This window comes from Scyliorhinus torazame, chromosome 6 (genome assembly GCF_047496885.1).
Source record: "Scyliorhinus torazame isolate Kashiwa2021f chromosome 6, sScyTor2.1, whole genome shotgun sequence".
In the NCBI taxonomy this organism is placed as follows: Eukaryota; Metazoa; Chordata; class Chondrichthyes; order Carcharhiniformes; family Scyliorhinidae; genus Scyliorhinus; species Scyliorhinus torazame.
The window spans coordinates 148,768,077-148,792,130 of record NC_092712.1 but is presented as its reverse complement, the minus strand read 5'-3'; the positions used below and the strand labels follow the sequence as shown (position 1 = coordinate 148,792,130).

Genomic DNA, 24,054 nt, shown 5'->3' with positions numbered 1-24,054 from the left:
CCACAGTGGACCTGATGTCCGTCTACCACCAGCTCCCCATCCGCCCGGAGAACCGCCAATACACTGCATTCGAAGCAGATGGCCGCCTCTATCACTTCCTTAGGGTTCCCTTTGGCGTCACCAATGAGGTCTCGGTCTTCCAACGTGAGATGGACCGAATGGTTGACCGGTACGGACTGCGGGCCACCTTCCCATACGTAGATAACGGCACCATCTGCAGCCACGATCAGCAGGACCACGTCGCTAACCTCCACAAATTCCTCCAGACCGCCAAACTCCTTAATCTCACATACAATAAGGAGAAATGCGTGTTCCGCACCAACCGCTTAGCCATCCTTGGCTATGTCGTGGAAAACGGAGTTCTAGGGCCCGACCCCGATCGCATGTGCCCCCTCATGGAACTCTCCCTCAACCACTGCCCCAAGACCCTGAAACGATGCCTGGGGTTTTTCTCTTACTATGCCCAGTGGGTCCCTAATTATGCCGCCAAGGCCCGCCCACTCATCCAGTCCACAGTTTTTCCCCTGACTGCTGAGGCCCGCCAGGCCTTCAACCGCATCAAGGCAGACATCGCCAAGGCCACTATGCACGCGGTCGACGAGTCCCTCCCCTTTCAGGTCGAGAGCGATGCATTGGACGTAGCTCTGGCCGCCACCCTCAACCCGATGGGCAGACCCGTGGCCTTCTTTTCCCGCACCCTCCATGCCTCCGAAATCCGGCACTCCTCTGTCGAAAAGGAGGCCCAAGCCATTGTGGAAGCTGTGCGATATTGGAGGCATTACCTGGCCAGCAGGAGATTCACTCTCCTCACTGACCAATGGTCGGTTGCCTTCATGTTCAATAACACACAGCGGGGCAAGATCAAAAATGACAAGATCTTGAGGTGGAGGATCAAGCTCTCCACCTATAATTACAAGATTTTGTATTGCCAGGGGAAGCTCAACGAGCCCCCTTACGCCCTATCCCGCGGTACATGTGCCAGCGCACATGTGGACCAACTCCGGGCTCTCCACTATGACCTCTGCCACCCGGGGGTCACCCGGTTCTTCCATTTCATCAAGGCCCGCAACCTGCCCTACTCCATTGAGCAGGTCAGGACTGTCATCAGAGACTACCAGGTCTGCGCAGAGTGCAAGCCGCACTTCTACCGGCCAGATCGAGCGCACCTGGTGAAGGCCTCCCATCCCTTTGAACGCCTCAGCATGGACTTCAAAGGGCCCCTCCCCTCCACCGACCGCAACACGTACTTTCTGAACGTGGTCGATGAGTACTCCCGGTTTTCTTTCGCCATCCCATGCCCCGATATGACTTCTGCTACGGTCATTAAAGCCCTCCACAGCATCTTCACACTGTTCGGTTTCCCCACCTACGTCCACAGCTATCGGGGATCCTCTTTTATGAGTGATGAGCTGCGTCAGTTCCTGCTCAGAAAGGTCATTGCCTCGAACAGGACGACCAGCTACAACCCCCAGGGAAACGGACAGGTGGAGAGGGAGAACGGGATGGTCTGGAAGGCCGTCCTGCTGGCCCTGCAGTCTAAAAATCTCCCAGTCTCCCGCTGGCAGGAGGTCCTCCCCGACACTCTCCACTCCATCCGATCGCTCCTCTGCACTGCGACTAACGAGACCCCTCATGAACGTCACTTTGCCTTCCCCAGGAAGTCCACCTCCGGGGTCTCGCTCCCAACATGGCTGACAGTTCCTGGTCCCATCCTCCTTCGCAAGCATGTGCGGACTCATAAGTCGGACCCTTTGGTCAAAAGGGTCCACCTCCTACACGCGAACCCGCAGTATGCCTACGTGGCACACCCCGACGGGCGCCAGGACACAGTCTCCCTCCGGGACCTGGCACCTGCTGGATCCCCACCCACGGCCCCCGACCTGACACCGCCCCTCCCCCCCCTCGGTTGCCTCATTCACCCCTGCGCCACTCCCCCTCCCCCCAGCGAACCTCACCGCAACCCCCGCCCCAGGAGGATCCGTCTTCCCATTGGTTCCAATCAGGGGTGCCGAAGACGAGGACAACACGCTCCCGGAGTCACAGGTGACCACATCACCACCAGGACTGAGGCGATCGCAGAGGAGGGTCAAGGCCCCCGACAGACTGAACTTGTTATTCTTTTTCCACCCCCCCGCTGGACTCTTTTTTAACAGGGGGTGAATGTGGTAGTCACCACTAGCAGTGTTATATATATTACGGGAGGACACGTATAATAGAGGTACATGGGTAAATCCCAGCCTGCTGGCTCCGCCCAGTAGGCGGCGTATAAATGTGTGTGCTCGCCGGTGCTGCAGCCATTCCGGTTCCAGCTACAGGAGGCACACCATCTTTGCTCAATAAAGCCTTGATTATTCCACTACTCTCGTCTTTGTGGTAATTGATAGTGCTTCATCAGGTTTGTGAGGTTTTACTACGACCTGTGGAATGGAAGTTGAAATAACAATGGAAATTGTTGGCTGGATCTCGGAGTTTGTGGAAAAGCAGTTAAGACGAAAGAATTCCTGAAGAGGTTTGTGTAAAATCCTGGACTGGATTTGTTGTCAAAAGTAGAGCAGGTACCTTTGTTTGAAGGTGCCATTTGGAAAAGTTGGTCTGGATTTCGGAATGCAAACCACTAACGGAAAGCATACTTATGAGAGAAGATTTTAAAGTGTGTTTTGGGGATGGAGTTTGGAAACTCTCATGTGACAACCATCTGTGGGGATTCTGAGGAGAAATTCAGACATTCACTTCGGGTTCAGAGTGGAGTCCGCTTATTTAACCACAGTCATCTTGTGTGCTTAAAAGGGACTTTCTATGTTAAAGATACCATTGTAGCTTATGATGTGCTTTGTAATCCGTGTTGATCTTTAAATCTGTGTCTATAATAATCCAACTTTTCATGCTTTCTTTCTTGTTGTTTGAACTAATTGGAAGTCCTGTGACTCTGCTCCTCCATGTTTTATAAAGAAAATAAAAATTCTTTTGTACTAAGGTTCCATTCTGGGATCTTCCTATCCAGTTATAACAGCAACTGGGATCGTAACACTTATTATTGAAGCTATAAGTAGTTTCCCTTTGACATTAGTTTTACTTGGTGCCCTATGGGGTCAAATTCTGCCGTGATGCCAAAGGTGGATACTGTCACCTATTCTCTGGCATTCAGCTCAAACACATGTTGGAATAAAGGCTGGGGTCCAATGCTGAGCTCAGTGTCAGTGAGCAGGTGAGTACTTCTTGCTTCACGGCACTTAAGACTTCTCCCATTGTTTTGCTGATGATTGGGAAAAGGCTGATAGCGTGATAATTAGCTGGGTTAGGTTTGTCCTTGTATTTCTCGATAGGACATTTCTGGACAATTTCCCACATTGTTTGGTGAATGCCAGTGTCATAACTGTACTGAAGTAGCTAGGTTGAGGGTTGGGTTATCTATATCTAGTGTGTCAGTCTTATACAATACAGCCAGAATGTCAGAACGTAGAACTTTTATTGTCCTCAATGTCTCATCTGCTTTGTCATGTCATGTGGCGTGAAATGTCTATGCTATAAACTAATGCTATTGTTGCAATCCATTTTCTTTCTTACTAAGAGAACTTGACTGAAAGTATGGCAAATACTTAACATTATTAGCTTTTCATTGAATAACACAACCACAATCTGCTTGGCATCATTTTATATTTTTTTCTTCATTACTCTTTCTGGATAGATCCTACCGTTGTAATATCTGTTCCTTGAGGTGTAGAATGCTCGCCTTGTTTATGAGAAGATACTGGGCTTCATTCACCAAAGAGAGGGAAGGTGATTGGATCAAAGCTTGGTTTTGAACTGAAAATTTAAAAATATAATTGAAGACATGTGGAAGATACTGTGGGCAGCATTTTTAACCTCTGAAAAGTTACGTTAGGGCAAATAATTGGACGTTACATTTCAGCTTTGAAAATATGTACTATTAGAATGCAACAGCAGCTATTTCAAAATTTACTTGTTATTATTTGCTTTAATACCTGAAACATTTAAGGAGAACTTTTGTCTTCTTTACTCTCATATTCTCCCTCTTTAGTGAAATCTGTCAACTGTTGCAGCTGCAACTGCAAACTGAGAGTAGGACAAGGACTGCATTGCCAGTGCCAGTGAAGGTGACTACGGCAATTAACGTGTCTGCCTCAGGCTCTGTCTGGAATGGAGCTGGAGATATTAACAGTGGGTATCTTGTAATTTGAAATGCAATGCTGCATAATGGAAAACACCAAATTCCAAGAGAGATAACATCATTTTAATTCCTCTTGCCAGAAAGAAGCAGGTAGGTGTACTAAAGTTTTAAGAATTTCAGGTTCCCCCATTGTTCAGAATACCTTGATTTGTGTACATCATGTCAACTTTGCCAACCCTGAACTGAAAGAATGTTCCCTAAAAGTGCAACTGATGTGTGATCAGAGACAGTGCATCATACAGGCCCATGCCCTGTATCCTCGCAGCTACCTGTTCATTCTGTGGCAGGTTGCTGTGCCAGCTGTATTTTAGCCACCATGGCAAACCAAATGGTGGCTATTCGGCTATTCACTGAAAACGTGACACATAACTCTTGTACTTTGCATTTTTTGTTTTGTTTCGGGATTTGGGCATTGCGACATGGCCAGTCTATTACTTTTTAAAAAAAATATTTTATTGAAAATTTTTGGTCAACCATCACAGTACATTGTGTATCCTTTACACAATAATATAACAGTATAAATAACAATGACCTGTTTTATAAACAAAGAATAAATAATATATAACAAAAACGAAAACTAAAACTAAATGGCAACTGCCTTGTCTCAGATAAACACTCTCCAAAAATATGATTAACAGTCCAATATACAATTATTTATAGCAACGACCTATACATATTATACATATATATTAACAACCCTGAGAGTCCTTCTGGTTCCTCCCCCCCCCCCCCCCCCCCTCCCCTGGGCTGCTGCTGCTGCCTTCTTCTTTTCCATTCCCTCTATCTTTCTGTGAGGTATTCGACGAACGGTTGCCACCGCCTGGTGAACCCTTGAGCCGATCCCCTTAGGACGAACTTAATCCGTTCCAGCTTTATAAACCCTGCCAATTCATTTATCCAGGTCTCCACCCCCGGGGGCTTGGCTTCCTTCCACATCAACAGTATCCTGCGCCGGGCTACTAGGGACGCAAAGGCCAAAACATCGGCCTCTCTCGCCTCCTGCACTCCCGGCTCTTGTGCAACCCCAAATATAGCCAACCCCCAGCTTGGTTCGACCTGGACCCCCACCACCTTCGAAAGCACCTTTGCCACCCCCACCCAGAACCCCTGAAGTGCCGGGCATGACCAGAACATGTGAGTGTGATTCGCTGGGCTTCTCAAGCATCTCGCACACCTATCCTCGACCCCCAAAAATTTACTGAGCCGTGCTCCAGTCATATGCGCCCTGTGTAACACCTTAAATTGAATCAGGCTTAGCCTGGCACACGAGGACGATGAGTTTACCCTACTTAGGGCATCCGCCCACAGCCCCTCCTCAATCTCCTCCCCCAGCTCTTCTTCCCATTTCCCTTTCAGCTCATCTACCATAATCTCCCCCTCATCCCTCATTTCCCTATATATATCTGACACCTTACCGTCCCCCACCCATGTCTTTGAGATCATTCTGTCCTGCACCTCATGCGTCGGGAGCTGCGGGAATTCCCTCACCTGTTGCCTCGCAAAAGCCCTCAGTTGCATATACCGGAATACATTCCCTTGGGGCAACCCATATTTCTCGGTCAGCGCTCCCAGACTTGCGAACTTCCCATCCACAAACAGATATTTCAGTTGCGTTACTCCTGCTCTTTGCCATATTCCAAATCCCCCATCCATTCTCCCCGGGGCAAACCTATGGTTATTTCTTATCGGGGACCCCACCAAGGCTTCCCGGCCCACACAAAACTCATGATACTCTTTTCGATCCTTTTGAAAAAAGCCTTCGTGATCACCACCGGGAGGCACTGAAACACAAAGAGGAATCTCGGGAGGACTACCATTTTAACCGCCTGCACCCTCACTGCCAGTGACAGGGATACCATGTCCCATCTCTTGAAGTCCTCCTCCATTTGTTCCACCAATCGCGTTAAATTTAACCTATGCAATGTACCCCAATTCTTGGCTATCTGGATCCCCAAGTAACAAAAGTCCCTTGTTACCTTCCTCAGCGGAAAGTCCTCTATTTCTCTGCTCTGCTCCCCTGGATGCACCACAAACAACTCACTTTTCCCCATGTTCAGTTTATATCCTGAGAATGCTCCAAACTCCCGAAGTGTCCGCATTATCTCTGGCATCCCCTCCGCCGGGTCCGCTACATATAACAAATCATCCGCATACAGAGATACCCGGTGTTCTTCTCCTCCTCTAAGTACTCCCCTCCACTTCTTGGAATCCCTCAATGCTATTGCCAGGGGCTCAATCGCCAGTGCAAACAATAATGGGGACAGAGGGCATCCCTGCCTTGTCCCTCTATGGAGCCGAAAGTGTGCAGATCCCCGTCCATTCGCGACCACACTCGCCACTGGGGACCTATACAACAGCTGCACCCATCCAACATACTCATCTCCAAAACCAAATCTCCTCAGCACCTCCCACAGATAGTCCCACTCCACTCTATCAAATGCTTTCTCGGCATCCATCGCCTCCACTATCTCCGCTTCCCCCTCTGGTGGGGGCATCATCATTACCCCTAGCAGCCTCCGTATATTCGTATTCAGCTGTCTCCTTCACAAACCCAGTTTGGTCCTCATGGACCACCCTCGGGACACAATCCTCTATCCTCATTGCCATTACCTTGGCCAGAATCTTAGCGTCTACATTTAGGAGGGAAATAGGTCTATAGGACCCGCATTGCAGCGGATCCTTTTCCTTCTTTAGGAGAAGCGATATCGTTGCCTCAGACATAGTCGGGGGCAGCTGTCCCCTTTCCTTTGCCTCATTAAAGGTCCTCATCAGTAGCGGGGCGAGCAAGTCCACATATTTCCTGTAAAATTCAACTGGGAATCCATCTGGTCCCGGAGCCTTCCCCGCCTGCATGCTCCTAATTCCTTTCACTACTTCCTCTATTTCAATCTGTGCTCCCAGTCCCACCCTTTCCTGCTCCTCCACCGTGGGGAATTCCAGCCGGTCCAGAAAGCCCATCATTCTCTCCCACCCATCCGGGGGTTGAGCTTCGCATAATTTTTTATAAAATGCCTTGAACATTCCATTCACTCTCTCCGCTCCCCGCTCCATCTCTCCTTCCTCATCCCTCACTCCCCCTATTTCCCTCGCTGCTCCCCTTTTCCTCAATTGGTGGGCCAGCAACCTGCTCGCCTTCTCCCCATATTCGTACTGTACACCCTGTGCCTTCCTCCACTGTGCCTCTGCAGTACCCGTTGTCAGCAAGTCAAATTCTACGTGTAGCCTTTGCCTTTCCCTGTACAGTCCCTCCTCCGGTGCCTCCGCATATTGCCTATCCACCCTCAGAGGTTCTTGCAGCAACCGCTCCCGTTCCCTACTCTCCTGCTTTCCTTTATGTGCCCTTATTGATATCAGCTCCCCTCTAACCACTGCCTTCAGCGCCTCCCAGACCACTCCCACCTGGACCTCCCCATTATCATTGAGTTCCAAGTACTTTTCAATGCACCCCCTCACCCTTAGACACACCCCCTCATCTGCCATTAGTCCCATGTCCATTCTCCAGGGTGGGCGCCCTTCTGTTTCCTCCCCTATCTCCAAGTCCACCCAATGTAGAGCGTGATCCGAAATGGCTATAGCCGTATACTCCGTTCCCCTCACCTTCGGGATCAACGCCCTTCCCAAAACAAAAAAGTCTATTCGCGAATAGACTTTGTGGACATAGGAGAAAAACGAAAACTCCTTACTCCTAGGTCTGCTAAATCTCCACGGGTCTACTCCTCCCATCTGCTCCATAAAATCTTTAAGCACCTTGGCTGCTGCCGGCCTCCTTCCAGTCCTGGACCTCGACCTGTCCAGCCCTGGTTCCAACACCGTATTGAAATCTCCCCCCATTACCAACTTTCCCACCTCTAGGTCCGGGATGCGTCCTAGCATACGCCTCATAAAATTGGCATCATCCCAGTTCGGGGCATATACGTTTACCAAAACCACCGTCTCCCCCTGTAGTTTGCCACTCACCATCACGTATCTGCCCCCGCTATCCGCCACTATAGTCTTTGCCTCAAACATTACCCGCTTCCCCACTAATATAGCCACCCCCCTGTTTTTCGCATCTAGCCCCGAATGGAACACCTGCCCCACCCAACCTTTGCGTAGTCTCACCTGGTCTATCAGTTTCAAGTGCGTTTCCTGTAACATAACCACGTCTGCCTTAAGTTTCTTAAGGTGTGAGAGTACCCGTGCCCTCTTTATCGGCCCGTTCAGCCCTCTCACGTTCCACGTGATCAGCCGGGTTGGGGGGCTTTTTACCCCCCCCCCCCTTGTCGATTAGCCATCCCCTTTTTCCAGCTCCTCACCCGGTTCCCACGCAGCTGTGTCCCCCCCCAGGCGGTGCCCCCCCGCCCATCCCACCCCATGCCAGCTCCCCCCTCTCCCCAGCAACAGCAGCCCAATAATTCCCCCCTCCCACCCCCCCCCCCCGCTAGATCCCCCACTAGCGTAGTTACACCCCCCATGTTGCTCCCAGAAGTCAGCAAACTCTGGCCGACCTCGGCTTCCCCCCGTGACCTCGGCTCGCACCGTGCGATGCCCCCTCCTTCCTGCTTCCCTATTCCCGCCATGATTATCATAGCGCGGGAACCAAGCCCGCGCTTCCCCCTTGGCCCCGCCCCCAATGGCCAACGCCCCATCTCCTCCACCTCCTTTCCTCCCCCCACCATCTCCTGCGGAAGAGAGAAAAGTTACCACATCGCAGGATTAATAACATAAAACTCCTCTTTCCCCCCTTTTTACCCCCCTCTTCGCCCCCCATACTCGCCCCACCACTTTGTTTCAAACGTTCTTTTTTTTAAATAACCCGCTCATTCCAATTTTTCTTCCACGATAAAAGTCCACGCCTCATCCGCCGTCTCAAAGTAGTGGTGCCTCCCTTGATATGTGACCCACAGTCTTGCCGGTTGCAGCATTCCGAATTTTATCTTCTTTTTGTGAAGCACCGCCTTGGCCCGATTAAAGCTCGCCCTCCTTCTCGCCACCTCCGCACTCCAGTCTTGATATACGCGGATCACCGCGTTCTCCCACTTACTGCTCCGAGTTTTCTTTGCCCATCTAAGGACCATCTCTCTATCCTTAAAACGGAGGAATCTCACCACTATGGCTCTAGGAATTTCTCCTGCTCTCGGTCCTCGCGCCATCACTCGATATGCTCCCTCCACCTCCAGCAGACCCGCCGGGGCCTCCGCTCCCATTAACGAGTGCAGCATCGTGCTCACATATGCCCCGACGTCCGCTCCCTCCGCACCTTCAGGAAGACCAAGAATCCTTAGGTTGTTCCTCCTCGCGTTGTTCTCCAGCACCTCCAGCCTTTCCACACATCGTTTATGGTGTGCCTCGTGCATCTCCGTCTTCACCACCAGGCCCTGTATGTCGTCCTCATTCTCGGCAGCCTTTGCCTTCACGACCCGAAGCTCCCGCTCCTGGGTCTTTTGCTCCTCCTTTAGCCCTTCGATCGCCTGTAATATCGGGGCCAACAGCTCCTTCTTCATTTCCTTTTTAAGCTCTTCCACGCAGCGTTTCAAAAACTCGTGTTGTTCAGGGCCCCATATTAAACTGCCACCTTCCGACGCCATCTTGGTTTTTGCTTGCCTTCCTTGCCGCTGCTCTAAAGGATCCACCGCAATCCGGCCACCTTCCTCTCCTTTTTTCATCCGTATCCAGGGGGGATTCCCTTCTGGTTCACCGCACAGTACTTTTAGCCGTTAAAATTGCCGTTGGGGCTCTTATTAAGAGCCCAAAAGTCCGTTCCACCGGGAGCTGCCGAAACGTGCGACTCAGCTGGTCATCGCCACACCCGGAAGTCTGGCCAGTCTATTCCTAACTGTCCTCGGGGAAGTGGTGGTGAGCCACCTTCTTGAATTGCTGCAATCTATATGCTGTGGAAATCTAATCATTTGCATACAAAAACAGCAATGTCAGTGCTTGTACCACTCTCGAGGAGCCCTGCAGTATTTGGCTGAGCAAGTCTCTATTTGTGTTGGTATGTTGTATAACTGTGCCATCATAAGGAAATGACTTTTGCCACTAGATATCAAGCAAGAAGCTGAGGAAGAAGACATAGCATTCATTCCCTATGAGCTTATTGGAGTGGCATCCAATTCAACCCCCCCGGATCCTTGAATTGCTAAATAAATTTATTCAGTCTGATATGAAAGAATGACAGATTTTTAAAATTAATTTATGGGATGTCAGTGTCACTGGCTAGGTCAGCATTTATTTCCCATCCATAATTGCCTGTGAGAAGGTGGTGGTGAGGAGTTCTCTTAAACTGCTGCAGTCCCTGAGTTGGAGGTATATCCACAGTGCTGTTCAGGGTGGAGTTCTAGAAATTTGACCCAGCAACAGTGAAGGAATGGCTATATATTTCCAAGTCAGGACAGTGAGTGGTTTGGAGGGGAACTTCCAGGTGGTGGTGCTCCTATGTGCCTGCTGCCCTTGTCCTTCTGGATGTTAGAGCTTGTGGGTTTGTAAGAGCCTTGGTGAGTTTCTGCAGTGCATCTTGTAGATGCTGCCATTGTGCGTCAGTGATGGGGGGAGTGAATATTTTAGGACAGGGTGCCAATCAAGCGGATTGCTTCATCCTGAATGGTGCCAAGCTTCTCAAGTTTTGTTGGAACTGAACTCATCCAGACAAGGAAAGATTATTCCATCACACTCCAGACTTGTGCTCTGCAGACGGTGGACAAGCTTTGGGGTAACAGGAGGTGAGTTCCTCTCTGTAAGATTCCGTCACCTTAAAGAAATTATGTCGGAATTGAATTCTGAGGCTGGATTCTCCATTGCCCAATACCGGTAGCGGTTTCCCGATCTAGTGGAGAATGAAGTGTCGGCCAAAAAACATTCTGATATTCCAGTACCCTGCTGGCGGCACAGAGAGATACACACCCTGCGCCAGCGGGCGGATGCTCCTGCACTGTTACCCCTGGTGCCCCCCAATGATCAATGCTTAGCCTCCTCCTATTTCTTATTTGCTGCTTGCAAAACTGCACAAAGGCATGGCATTAGCTTTCACAACAAAACCCAACGATACCTCACCACCACCTTTCGACTCCTCCACTGTTGCTAAATTATGAAGCTGCTTATCTGACATCAAGTACTGGAAGGGCAGAAATTTCCTCCAATTAAATATTGGGAAGACCGAAGCGATTGTTTTTGCTCTGTGTTCCAAAATTTGTTTCCTAACCACTGACTCTATCCCTCTTCTTGCAACAGTGTGAGATTAGCCCAGTCTGTTTGCAACCTTCGTGCCTTATCTGATTCTGAGATGAGCTTCTGACCTCATATTTGTATCATCAGTAAGACCACCTTTTCCATCTCCATAACATCATTTGATTTCAGCCCTGTCTCAGCTGATCTGCTGCTGAAAGCCTTATCCATGCCTTTGTTACTTCTAGACTTGGCTATTCCAGAACACGCCTGGGTGGTTGTGCCTTAACCCGTAGCAAGTCCTGATCCCCTACGAGCCCTGTGCTTGCTGACCTCCTTCTTGCAATGTCTTGATTTTAAAATTCTCACTGTTGTTTTCAAAACCCCCCATGGTTTTGCCCCTCCCTAAAGCTATCATCTCCTCCAATCACACAACCCTCTGAGATATCTGTGCTTCTTGCTCCTATAATTCTGGCTTCTTCCATGTTCCCAATCATAATTACTCCACCATTAGTGGTTGTGCTTTCAGCTGCCTTGGCCCAGAGTCTGGAATTTCCTTACTGCACCTCGCCACCTAAATTTCCTCCAATGTCTTACAACTTACCTCTTTGGCCAAGCTTTTAGTCAACTACCTAATATCTCTTTTGTGGCTCGGTGACCTATTTATTTTGGAATGCTCCTGTGAAGTGTCTTGGAATGTTTCATATTTATATAATGCCTTTAATACGACAAGATGTTGTTGTAAAACTTTGATTCCTTTCAACCTAGCACTGTGATATTAGATAATGGGAATTACTTACTGCATAATATAAATGGTCAATGTTTAAAATGATTGGCCTTGGTTAATGTCAGTTTTCAATTTATTTTTAGGTTTTTTTACCTTGCATGTGCTGCTTTTTCAAGGCTCGATGAAAACTAGAACATTGTCGGATCAGAAAACTCCGCCGTCCAAGAAATGCTGAGATCCACCTTGCAACATTTTCCCCACAGTCCAATCCTTTTACTCTGCATTAAGAAAATATACATTAATTTTCTGAAGATACAGATAGTCAAAAAATGCCTGGCCCATCCAGTCTGTCCCATAAAGCTGTGATCAGAATACAGACCCACCTCACCTGGAAGCTATGTAATCACCTGGGGTAGCCATGAAAGCAGGTAGACCCATAGCCTAGCCCTGATTGAGCCTTTTGGGGCATGTCTTTTATTCATACGTGGGATGTGGGCATCACTGACTAGACTAGCATTTATTGCTCATTCCCAATTGGCCTCAAGAAAATGGTGGTGAGCCGCCTTCTTGAGCCAGGTGCTGTAGGAATACCCACTGTGCTGTTAGCAAAGGAGCTTCAGGTACAGTGAAGAAATGGCAATATAGTTGCAAGTCAGGATGGCGAGTGGCTTCGAGGGAAACTTGATGATTATGGTGTTCTGGTGTATCTGTTGCTTTTGTCCTTCTTGATGGCAGAGGTGATGCTAAAGGAGTCTTTGGAAGGTGATGCTAAAGGAGTCTTTGGAAGGTGATGCTAAAGGAGTCTTTACGAACTATTTCATACTGTTCAAAAGAAGACTACTCTCACATCACAGAAATTTCACAACTGTTTTCTACCAGAAGATGCATGAATTTGGTCTGTCGTAAACTCTTTAACAGTTTATTTGCTCTTCTATTCCTAATCCGCCTCTGTGGGATTAGATTAAGGGTTCGGTAAAGTTGAATATTGAATCTGCGCCGTGCCAGTCTATGGCACTGAGTAGGGAATTCAAGAATTGGGAATGACTTAGTGGCCTCGTTGTGTTCAACTTGTATCAGGACGAGGCCGTGGAATCTCACGTGAGGCCTCTCAGGGGATTTGGGGCGCTCAAAACGCCCCGCGAGATTTTACACTGGGCGTGATCCAGATCTGCATATGTAAATCAGTCTTAGGCGCATTTAAATATGCATGACCTAACGGCCATGCCTGGGTGACCTCACCAGGGCCTCATTTAGTACTAGTTTCCACAAAGGTGGACCAGTTATAATGGCACCTGGGGGGCAGGGGACTCCCAGGCTATACAAGTGTAGCCACCTGGGTTGGCCACTTCCCGACTTAAAATGGAGATCCGCAAAGACTACAGGGAAATTCAGCCAACACAGGCAAAAACTAGCAAGTGCAAAGTCTCCTGTGTATTAGAACTTGCAAAAGCCCAGACAGCACTGAAACTCACAGCCATCTGCATACTAATGAGCGATCCCTGGGTACAATTGAAACATGTAAGGTGAATAAGGCCAAGCCAGACTCCTCGGCGCCAGCAGGAGCCAAGCCAAAGGAAGGCCAATGGACACTCAGGGACTGCCCAGCGATCAGGGAACAACTCCAGTATTGGAGAAATCAATCCAAGGGATCGGAACGTAGTCCAATCACTTGGAACCAGATACGGGGTCCGCCCCCGAATGGAGCGAAGCACCTGGGGACTATAAAGTAGAGCCCCCAAGTTCAAATTGGTCTTCTTGGCAGGGTCATTTAGCAGCGCGAAACAACCCTTGACAGTGACCTGCCTAGCCGCCGCATCAACCAAGTAAGTCTCCAGTCAACACACGCTACGAGATAGGCACTCCTAGCTACCAGTCCATACCAGCTTTTGAATCCTGCAGACTCAGAATCGAACAAAAGGCCATTTGTTCCCCTGACCTGGTGGGCCAGTTCCGAAGCTAAGTATAGGCCTTTTAGTGATAGAGATAGTCTAGTAAGTAGAGATTTATGCATGAGTAGTGATTGACTGTGTATAATAAATGTGTTTTGATTTGAATCTTACTAATTGGTGTGTCGAGTTATTGATCAGTGCTTGAACTTGAACCTCATGGCGGTATCATAAAGATACCTGGCGACTCTAGAGCAAAGGTTATAGAAACATAGCAAATTCAGTAAAGACCCAACGGGCAACGAATTAAGAGCCAACCAAAGTTAGCAACACAAGATCCCCAGGTGCTCAGGGATAGGGCAGGTTGGCACCCTGGCACTCCTACTGACACCTGCCAGGGTGTCAGGCTGGTAGTGTCAAGGTGCCCGGGTGCCAAGTTGGCACTGCCAGGGGTCAAGTCCGGGGGGCGTTACCAGGTTGCGGGGCGGGGGGGGTAAGGTTTTCTGGTTGTTCCTGCCGGTGAAATCTTCCAGTCCCACCGATGGCGAGCCCCCGCTGCGATTCCCCGCCAACAGAGGATACAATCAACGAGAAACACCCTTGACTTTGATGGGACCGGGAGATCCTGCCATTGGCCAATGGAGGGCTGCCGCCACCACTGCGGTGTATGTGTGAGGAGGAATTCCCGCCATTGAGTGAGCAGTGGACAGGGGAGTTTAGGGTCTGGAAGAGGGTGACCTAACCAAAGTTTCCCTCCTCCCAGAACTGGTTAGGCAAAGGTGAGCACCTGCTAGCCCCTTGACTCCACAAAATGGTGGTACTGCAGCCTATATGGTTATGGTGTTAGACTAGCAATCCGGAGCGTGTGAGTTCAAATTCCACCACTTCAAATCAGGACAATGAATTCAGTAAATCTGGTGATGGATGGATTGTCACCAGGTAAGGTAACAGTGGAAGATTGTAAAAACCCAACAGATTCACCAATGTCTTTCAGGAACAAAGTCTGCCATCTCTATTCAGTCTGGCCTTCATGTGATTCCTACCCCACAATACATACTTAATGCAGCTAGGGATGGACAATTAATGCAGCGTTTCCAGCATCAGACACATCCTTAAATTTAACAACAAGAAACTAACCAGTCTTATTTCTTATTCTTAGGGTTACATATAGTTGCATTGAAATTAAAACAGAAAAAGGGGCAGAGATTTTCCGGTCCCCAGAGACAGGTTTATAAAAAGCTGGCTGCCAAGTGCTGAAGTCCAATCTCTGTTTCTGGTCACTTATAGCAGCTCTGGAAGGGGGAAGGTCAGGAACCCCACATGTACAGCTTTGGAAGTTAACTGCTTAATTTTAAACTGCTCAGTTTAGAGCTTATGTGACATTTGTTGATGAGGCCACCTTTTAATGTCCCACTGAATCATGTTGCACAGTTGAGTCTTTTGGAAGGCCAATCAGAAATCAGCAGCACACCAGTGTATCTTAGTTATGGATGTCCTCTTCGTGAATGTTGGCAACTGAATCAAGGTCTGCACTGATAACAGTGTCCTGAGCTCAGAGGGCCACATGATTCGTTGTCATTGCTGGATTTCAAGTGTTGGGCATTGTTGACTGTATACATGTTGCTACCAGGCAACTAACTGATAGACTTCACAGATTCATAAACAGACAGGTATATCATTCACTCAATGTGCAGCCAGTGAGTAATCACAGGGAAAACCTCCTCCATGTCTATATTCATGCTTTCCTGACAGCTGCCATGAATCACTCATACTAAGCCAGTTAAATCTTCCGCAGATCTTTCATACAATTCCCCAGGTATGTGGTTAGATTGCTGTCACAATGAAAACCGCCAGCAAACCGGGAGCCTCACTGTGCAGGCCAACGGCTTCTAAAGATCTGCTTTTGCTGCCTGAACGGCTCTTATGGCACATTACAATACTCACTTGCCAGGGTGCCTTGTATGGTGGCTGTGTGCTTCATGCTGCACAACATGGCACAGCAAGGAGGCGTGACACTCAAAAAGGCAGAGAGTCAGGAGGGCCCCATATCTGGAGGGCGGAGGGAGCAGGATGAGCTAGATGATGGGCCAGGAGACTCAGAGAGGGATTCTTCAGATGAGAAGGGTGGATTGGCAAGGGAAAGTGGTAACCAAACCCAGGGACTCAGAGCAGGCAGTCTTCGGGAAGCTATTCTATTACTGATTCAACGCATGTTTATCTGATGGAGCCTGATGACTGAATAACAGAACATAGGCCCAGCAATGCATCAAGCTTGAGCCTTCACTAGGACAACCATGCATTAAGTCTTCAAAATGTTTTGGTTACAAACAGATGGACTTTTCACAGGAGAGAGTGAGGAGCTTTGGGTCTGTGAGGCCTTCAAGCAGTCTTTAAATATTGTGGAGATCCATGACAGGGGCAACCACAGTTGCAGCCTGTCTGTCCTACCAAACTCTTCCAGGACAGAGTCCTGCTGCGGCTTCTATACTGAAGGTCAACGTCACCCCCTTTGACTGGGAGCAGCCTCTAGCTTCACAGCTTTCAGTTCAAATGAGGAATTAGTCTTGTTAGTTCTGAGAACACTAACGTCTTCTGAACTCTGAAGTACCTCCTTGAGTTCACATGTGCCATACCTCAGAGGATGATTAATGCACTACAGGTCCTGCACATTTTAATGCCTGAACAGTATGCCTGTACTCTAGGAGCGACAGCACCACAGAGGCAGCTTCCAACAATCAAACAGTAAAGAGCAGGCTTCACTACCGAAGCTCCTCTCACGGCCAAATAGTAGGGGCGGGTTTCTCCGACCCTCCGTGCCGGAATCGCGGCCGGCGGAGAATAGCCGTTCACGCCGGAAATCCGGCGAGACGCCGCTTTTGTGATTCTCCGCGGACCCACCAGTCACGCACGCGCGGTTGTCGCAGCGCTGGTCGGGGGCCGTTGAAAGTGCCCCCCTGCGGCGATTCTCCTTGCTCGACGTGCCGAGTGGCCGCTGAGTCCTGCCGGCGTGGTTCATATGTGGTCCCACCCGGCGGGACCTCGAAGTTCTGGCTGCGGGGGCCGTCCTTGTGGGGTGGCGGGGGGATCCGACTCCACGGTGGTCAGGCCAGCGATTGGGGGCTACCAATCGGCGGGCTCATTCCAGGGGGGGGGCCTATGTTCCTCCGCGCCGAGTCTCTGTAGGGCTCCGCCATGTTGCGCGGGAGGCGGCGCATGCGCCAGCCATCGCGCGCATGCGCGGACCCGCTCCGGCCATGCAGGGCTGCCTTTCGGTGCCGGAGCAGCGCACAGCTCTCCGCCGCCATGCTAGCCCCCTGAACAGTGGTGAATTGCTGGGCCAGGAGGCCCGTTAACACAGGCGTACACCACTCCGGTGTTTACGCCGGCGTCAAACACTTTGCCGGGATTTCGGAGAATACCGGCTGTGGTGGCTGGATGAGCTTAGAGCAGCTAAGCACGGCCTTCCTAATGTTGCCGGCAGAGGTCTGGGGTCTAGGGTCTCCTTATGTGGCCGGGAGTGAGTGTGCAAAGCAAGGTTTGCCATCACAACTAGCTTACTGGATGGCACTCTGAGAGAAGGTGGAATAGTCATGGTAAGGATGGGGGAGCCTTGGGGGATTTGAGGGTCCTGGGAGGAAGCCCTAACTGATTGTCAGTCTCTCTCCTTCTACAATTCATTCTTGATGAAACAATGTTTGCTGATGTCGATCCTGCAGAGGCTGCCCTTGCCTGTGCCTGTGGCAGCTGAGGTGGGCAGACGCCATAGAAGATAACAACACCAATGAAGGGCTGGAGGTAGCACGCCATGTGCAGGGGGCCACCCTGAAGACCCGGCCGCCATCAGGCTGAGGAGGAACCCTGAAGGGGAGGCCAGCAATGGCCCAAGGTGTATAGGAATCATTCAACATTCCTTGAGCGGATGGACAACATATGTCCCAGAAGACTCCGTCTCAGCAGAGGGACAGCGTGGCACCTGAGCTACATCTCGGACATATCGCCCAATGGAGGCGATGGACACCCACTCCCGATGGCAGTGACTTCCACCTCATCCCTCAACTTCTATGCCACCGGGTCATTCCAGGGCTCGAGCGGGAACCTGTGTGGCATCTTGCAGACCCTCAGGTGCATCTGGGAGGGAACGGATGCTCTGTATGCTCGGGTATCAGAGAATATCATCTTCAAGTTAGACTAGGCCCACAAAGATTCCCGGGTTGAAGGATTTGCTCCCCTCACCAGGTGATCCAGGCCTCTGCGGGTATCAGAGAGTGCCCTATATTAACGGAAAGGGGTTCCACTATCTGAATGTTCAGATCGTGTGCGACCACCACTTCAGGATCATGCACGTGTGTGCCCGCTACCCTGACAGCATGCATGACGACATCCTGGGGCACTCGGAGATGCCCAGTGTCTTTGAGGACCACCCCAGGCTGTCAGATTGGCTCGTGGGGGACAAGGGATATCCGCTGAGGACATGACTGATGATATCGATGCGGAGGCCTGAAACCAAGGCGGAGACCCGGTATAATGACCATCCACATTGTCATCTGTGCTGTCATTGAGCGCTGCATCGGGCTGCTAAAAATGTGGTTCAGATGCCTCGACTGGTCTGGTGGTGCCCTGCAGTACACTCCCCAGAAGGTCTCCCACTTTGTGGCCTATCCAATCTAGTACATCAGCTAGACGATATGCTGGAGGAGAAGGGGGCAGTGGGATATGTGGCCCCCTCTGGGGAGTAGGCAGACCAGGTGGAGCTGGATGACAAGCCCGAGGGCAGGCCAAAAGATGGAGGACAGGCTCTGGTGAGGGTCCGAAATGTGACGAGGACCAGGGAGGCCCTCATTATATACATAGAATTTACAGTGCAGAAGGAGGCCATTCGGCCCATCGAGTCTGCACCGGCTCTTGGAAAGAGCACCCTACCCAAGGTCCACACCTCCACCCTATCCTCATAACCCAGTAACCCCACCCAACACTAAGGGCAATTTATCACGGCCAATCCACCTAACCTGCACATCTTTGGACTGTGGGAGGAAACCAGAGCACCCGGAGGAAATCCACGCACACACGGGGAGGATGTGCAGACTCCGCACAGACAGTGACCCAAGCCGGAATCGAACCTGGGACCCTGGAACTGTGAAGCAATTGTGCTATCCACAATGCTACCGTGCTGCCCGATTATCTCCATATTCTCCAAAGATGAGGCTGTGCCAGCCAGATCAACACACCCCTCCCCTTCCACTCTCCCATTTCTCTGAGTTACAGATAGAAACCTCACCAGTGCCCAATCAGTGCTCCTCACTCTTCTTGATCTTCAATGGTCTACTGCTCTGCCTAGGTGTGTCCCTAAGATGTACATCAAAGGTGGAGGTAGCCTGCTGCGCTCTGTGGCCTTTGATGCCCTTGGCAGATGTCTTCTGGAGGACCTGGTGCCAGAAGACGGCTGATGACTGGCGTTGCCATGCCACCATGTTCTGTCCGCTGCCCTTGAGATGCACCACTGTCAGGAGTGGGGGAATCGGAAGAACTGTAGACCACCGTAGTCTCCTTGGTGGAAGGCCAGTGTTGGCCTCCAGCATTTCCTCCTCCTTGAGGATGCCCGAAGGGCCCTGGAAACTCCATGGTATGGAGCGGCAGCTGGAGTGAGCTCCTGATGCCCGAGTCATCTGGCGCTGCAAGTCCTGGAGGCTCCTCATCGTTTGCACCATGGTGCCAATGCCCTCAGTGACTCGGCCATGCTCTGGAGTGCCTCAGCAATGTCCACCTGTGTCTCGATGACATCCTTCGCTGACTGGGACATGATACGTAGGCCATCAGCCACGATCATCATTGAATGAACCATGCCTAGGATACCAACACTCAAGATACAAATATTGTCTTCCAGGTCACCACACTAGCAGTGTTGGCCTCAGTGTCATGCAATGTTGGCACCATTTCCTGCGCCTGAAGTCTTTGGTACTCCTCCAATCATCCTTGCAGTCGCTGGAATGTCACTGACACCCCCTCCTGAATCACATGGTTCATCCCAGCATCTATATCGCAGCAGCTCTGGACCTTGTCCAGAGACTGGGCATTTGACTGGGACTCAGTTGAGTCCTGGTATCTAGCAGACCTCCAACTGCTGTCTCCTTTAGATGTTCCTGCTTCCTTCTGCTGTGCATCAGCAGCTGTGTGGTGCTCACCAGATTGTGCCCCCGAATCCTGTTCATCAATGTCGCCCACCAAGGTGTGTATCAATGTGCTGAAGGAATGTGTGGGTGATAGCAGTGACGCCTCGCCGGTGGACTCCTCAGAGCTCTCCTCCAAGGTGTTCTCTCAGGTGGTGGAGGGTGGGTTATGACTCCGCATGCCCTGGCCTCATCAGGTGGAGATCCTGCAAAAGAAGGGGCATGGGATTAGTGAGAGAGGAGGATAATTTTATGTGACATGAACTTGATGTGTTGGGTGTTCTGGATCATAAACAGGTCACCAACACTGGAAGTGGTGCAACTCTATTTTATTATAAGGTTAACGATATTAACAAACTTGAACTGTGGGTAAATGCAATACCAGATTTAACTGTTGACCCTTGCCTAATCCTAACCAGGTGATGCACTCAGCACATGGTGAATGTCTGTGTTGCAGGCTGTGAGCTCTGTGCTCCGAGCTGGCTGCTACTAGAATGAGCGGGAACTCTCCTGTCCCCTGTCTTTATAGTGCGTGTGCTCTCACTGGTGATTGGCTGCGGTGTTGTGTATGCTGATTGGTCCCACTGCATGTCCATCAGTGTATGTGTGTGTCTGCACCATAATATACTGGTGTATATTATGACATCCCCCTTTAATATGAAGAACATGTGCCTGTGTGACAATAAATATCGTGTAGTGAATGTACCTGACTATGTGTGTGCATGTTATTTCCATGACTATGTACATGAGGCTAATGTATTTACACGGGAAGGTGCCAGGTGCAGAGAAATCTGGGGCGTCATTCTCCGACCCCCCGCCGGGTCGGAGAATGGCCGTTGGCCGCCGTGAATCCCACCCCCGCCCCCGCCGAAGTCTCCGGTACCAGAGATTGGGCGGGGGCGGGAATCGGGCCACGCCGGTTGGCGGGACCCCCCCCGCTCAATTCTCCGGCCCGAATGGGCCGAAGTCCCGCCCAGAAATTGCCTGTCCTGCCGGCGTAAATCAAAGCTGGTATTTACCGGCGGGACCAGGCGGCGTGGGCGGGCTCCGGGGTCCTGGGGGGGGCGCGGGGCGATCTGACCCCGGGGGGGTGCCCCCACGGTGGCCTGGCCCGCGATCGGGGCCACCGATCCGCGGGCGGGCCTGTGCCGTGGGGGCACTCTTTCCCTTCCGCCTCCGCCACGGCCTGCACCATGGCGGAGGCGGAAGAGACTCTCCCCACTGCGCATGCGCGGGAAACTGTCGGCAGCCGCTGACGCTCCCGCACCAAACGCCATTTCCGCGCCAGCTGGCGGGGCAACAAACGCCATTTCCGCCAGCTGGCGGGGCAACAAACGCCATTTCCGCCAGCTGGCGGGGCAACAAACGCCATTTCCGCCAGCGGGCGGGGCGGAAATCCCTCCGGCGCCGGCCTAGCCCCTCAATGTTGGGGCTCGGCCCCCAAAGATGCGGAGCATTCCGCACCTTTGGACCGGCGCGATGCCCGTCTGATTGGCGCCGATTTTGGCGCCAGTCGGCGGACATCGCGCCGTTGGGGGAGAATTTCGCCCAGGGTGTCACACCAACAACGAAATGAACATTATATACAAACTACTGAAACGATGAAACAGGATAACAGAACATATCAAAGAGTCCAACATTGTAAAACTCATAAGTCAAGTCTCTGAAGTGGGCGACGAATTCTGGTTCACTGTCAGGGTGGCACACCACTCGTCGGCTGGATCAATGCTGAGCACCGACAGCGGCTGGTGGTTTTGATTCGGGGCCAGCCTGTTCTTTGTTATAACAGCGACTCGAAAAGGCTCCCGCGGGTCCTTGGTGTCACTGATCTGCGGGAAGTCGGAATCGGACTCGGTGAATGTGGGTTGAATTACCCGAACGTTCCTGCGAGGCTGGCTGAAGCGATTCGAATTGACAGGCTGAGCTGCTCGACAGCAGGCAGCATAGTGGCCAAGTCTGCCACATCGTAGGCATTGTCGCGATTTTGCCGCTTTAAATGGGCGGAGCCACAGTTGCCGCACGTCATGACGTCAGTACGCTCGTTGTGCCACCGCGCATGCGCGGTGCGGTCATGTGTGGTGCTGTGCACCACGTTCCTCCATGTCACCGTCCCCTCGTTTGGCACGTACAAGCGCGGGAGGCCGCGAAAAGCGCGCAAAATGGCCGCCCTCATCCAGGCTGCAGCCTTGGAGGTGTTCAATTGTTGGACCCGTTCCGCCTCGTGGGGACCTTGCCATGCCGTTTCAGCCGCCTGTATGTGGGAGTACCGGCTGGTGGCATTTTCATGCAGGACACAGGTCTCAATGGCAGTCACTAGGGTGAGTTGCTTAATTTTGAGGAGCTGCTGACGCAGGGGGTCTGACAGAACACCAAATACGATCTGGTCGCGTATCATGGAGTCGGAGGTGGGCCCATAGCCGCAGGACTGCACAAGGATGCGGAGGTGTGTTAAAAAGGGTTGGAAAGGCTCGTCCTTATCCTGCAAGCGCAGTTTAAAAATCTTCCAATTGACCCCGAGATTGCCGGCGATGCGGAGCGGCGGCGGCGGGTTGATGTTCTCCATACCTCAGGATGCCGGAATGCTGATTAGTTGCAGGTGGGTCTCAGAAGTGCTAGTATGCACCCACTCCTTGCACCATGATGTGTTGGGTGTTCTGGATCACAAACAGGTCACCAACACTGGAAGTGGTGCAACTCTATTTTATTATAAGGTTAACTATATTAACATACTTGAACTGTGGGCAAATGCAATACCAGCTTTAACTGTTGACCCTTGCCGAGTCCTAACCAGATGATGCACTCAGCACATGGTGAATGTCTGTGTTGCAGGCTGTGAGCCCTGTGCTCCGAGCTGGCTGCTACTAGAATGAGCGGGAACTCTCCTGTCCCCTGTCTTTATAGTGCGTGTGCTCTCACTGGTGATTGGCTGCGGTGTTGTGTATGCTGATTGGTCCCACTGCATGTCCATCAGTGTGTGTGTGTGTGTGTCTGCACCATAATATACTGGTGTATATTATGACAGAACTCACTTGAGACAGGTCATCTGAATGATAGGGCAGAGGATCCTCACCTCTCTGGCGCAGACCAACCTCGCTGCCGGTTAGTGCTCTCTCATCGGGCAACCCCGTGATCTCCAGGGTACATTCCTCATAGGGGGTGCAGACTCTGATCTCTGCTACTCTGGCGTCCGTCTTGACCCTTTCATATCTATTCTCCTACAGGGATAAAGAGGGGGCATTGTGAGCTGCACACTTGATGGATCAGGGTGGTCTATGGCAGGTGGCATGTGTGGGCACTGCGACTTGACAGGAAGGGGTTGCGCTGGAGGGTGTCAGGAGGTGCTGAGGAAAAAGCACAAAGACCAGATGTGGAGAGCGTGCAAGGTGTCAGCCAGTGCTCTCCCCTTGATCAACCCCTCAATCTCCAGGGCCTGTTCCGAATAGGAGGTGGGGGGGGGGGGGGCGGATTTCTGGGATTCCTTCCCGGTCTTGGCCCTTTTCCACTTATAATGGGCTATCTTCTTCTGCGGACACAATGAGAGGGCATTGTGAGCCGCACGCATTATGGGTCAGGAGGGCAGGTTGCATGTGTGTGCAAAGCCCTAGACATGAAATGGTTGTGATTCTGAGTGCCAGGGGGTTCTGAGGAACAAGTTTGAAGATCAGATTGGGGAGGGTGTGACGTGTCAGTCAGTGGATTGTGGGGGGCGGCGGGAGGATTTGAGGGGTGGCAGGTGGGACTGATGCCAGGAGACAGGTGGTAACTTACCCTTGCAGCTTGTTGGAGGTCATTGGTCTTCTTCCTACATTGTACGGCGGTCCTCCTGGTCATGACAGCCGCTGCCACTGTGTCCCAGGCGGCATTGTTCACCTGCTGCTGGTCCTCCAACCCCTTCGGGGGAACAGGGGGCGGGATTCTCCACTCCCGCGCCGAAGTGGCCGCGCCGTC

The 24,054-nt window shown here is 51.2% G+C and overlaps 1 protein-coding gene across 1 annotated transcript in view; it reads right to left on the bottom strand.

Annotated features, from left to right (window-relative positions):
- The window catches only part of mocos (molybdenum cofactor sulfurase), a 421,047-nt gene that overhangs the window by 18,488 nt on the left and 378,505 nt on the right, over window positions 1–24,054 (bottom strand). Inside the window, exons 11-12 of the mRNA XM_072508890.1 lie at window positions 12,210–12,334; window positions 3,693–3,804 (exon numbers count right to left, since the gene is read on the bottom strand). Coding sequence (XP_072364991.1) covers window positions 3,693–3,804; window positions 12,210–12,334 — 237 coding nt within the window. The remainder of the gene's footprint in view (window positions 1–3,692; window positions 3,805–12,209; window positions 12,335–24,054) is intronic.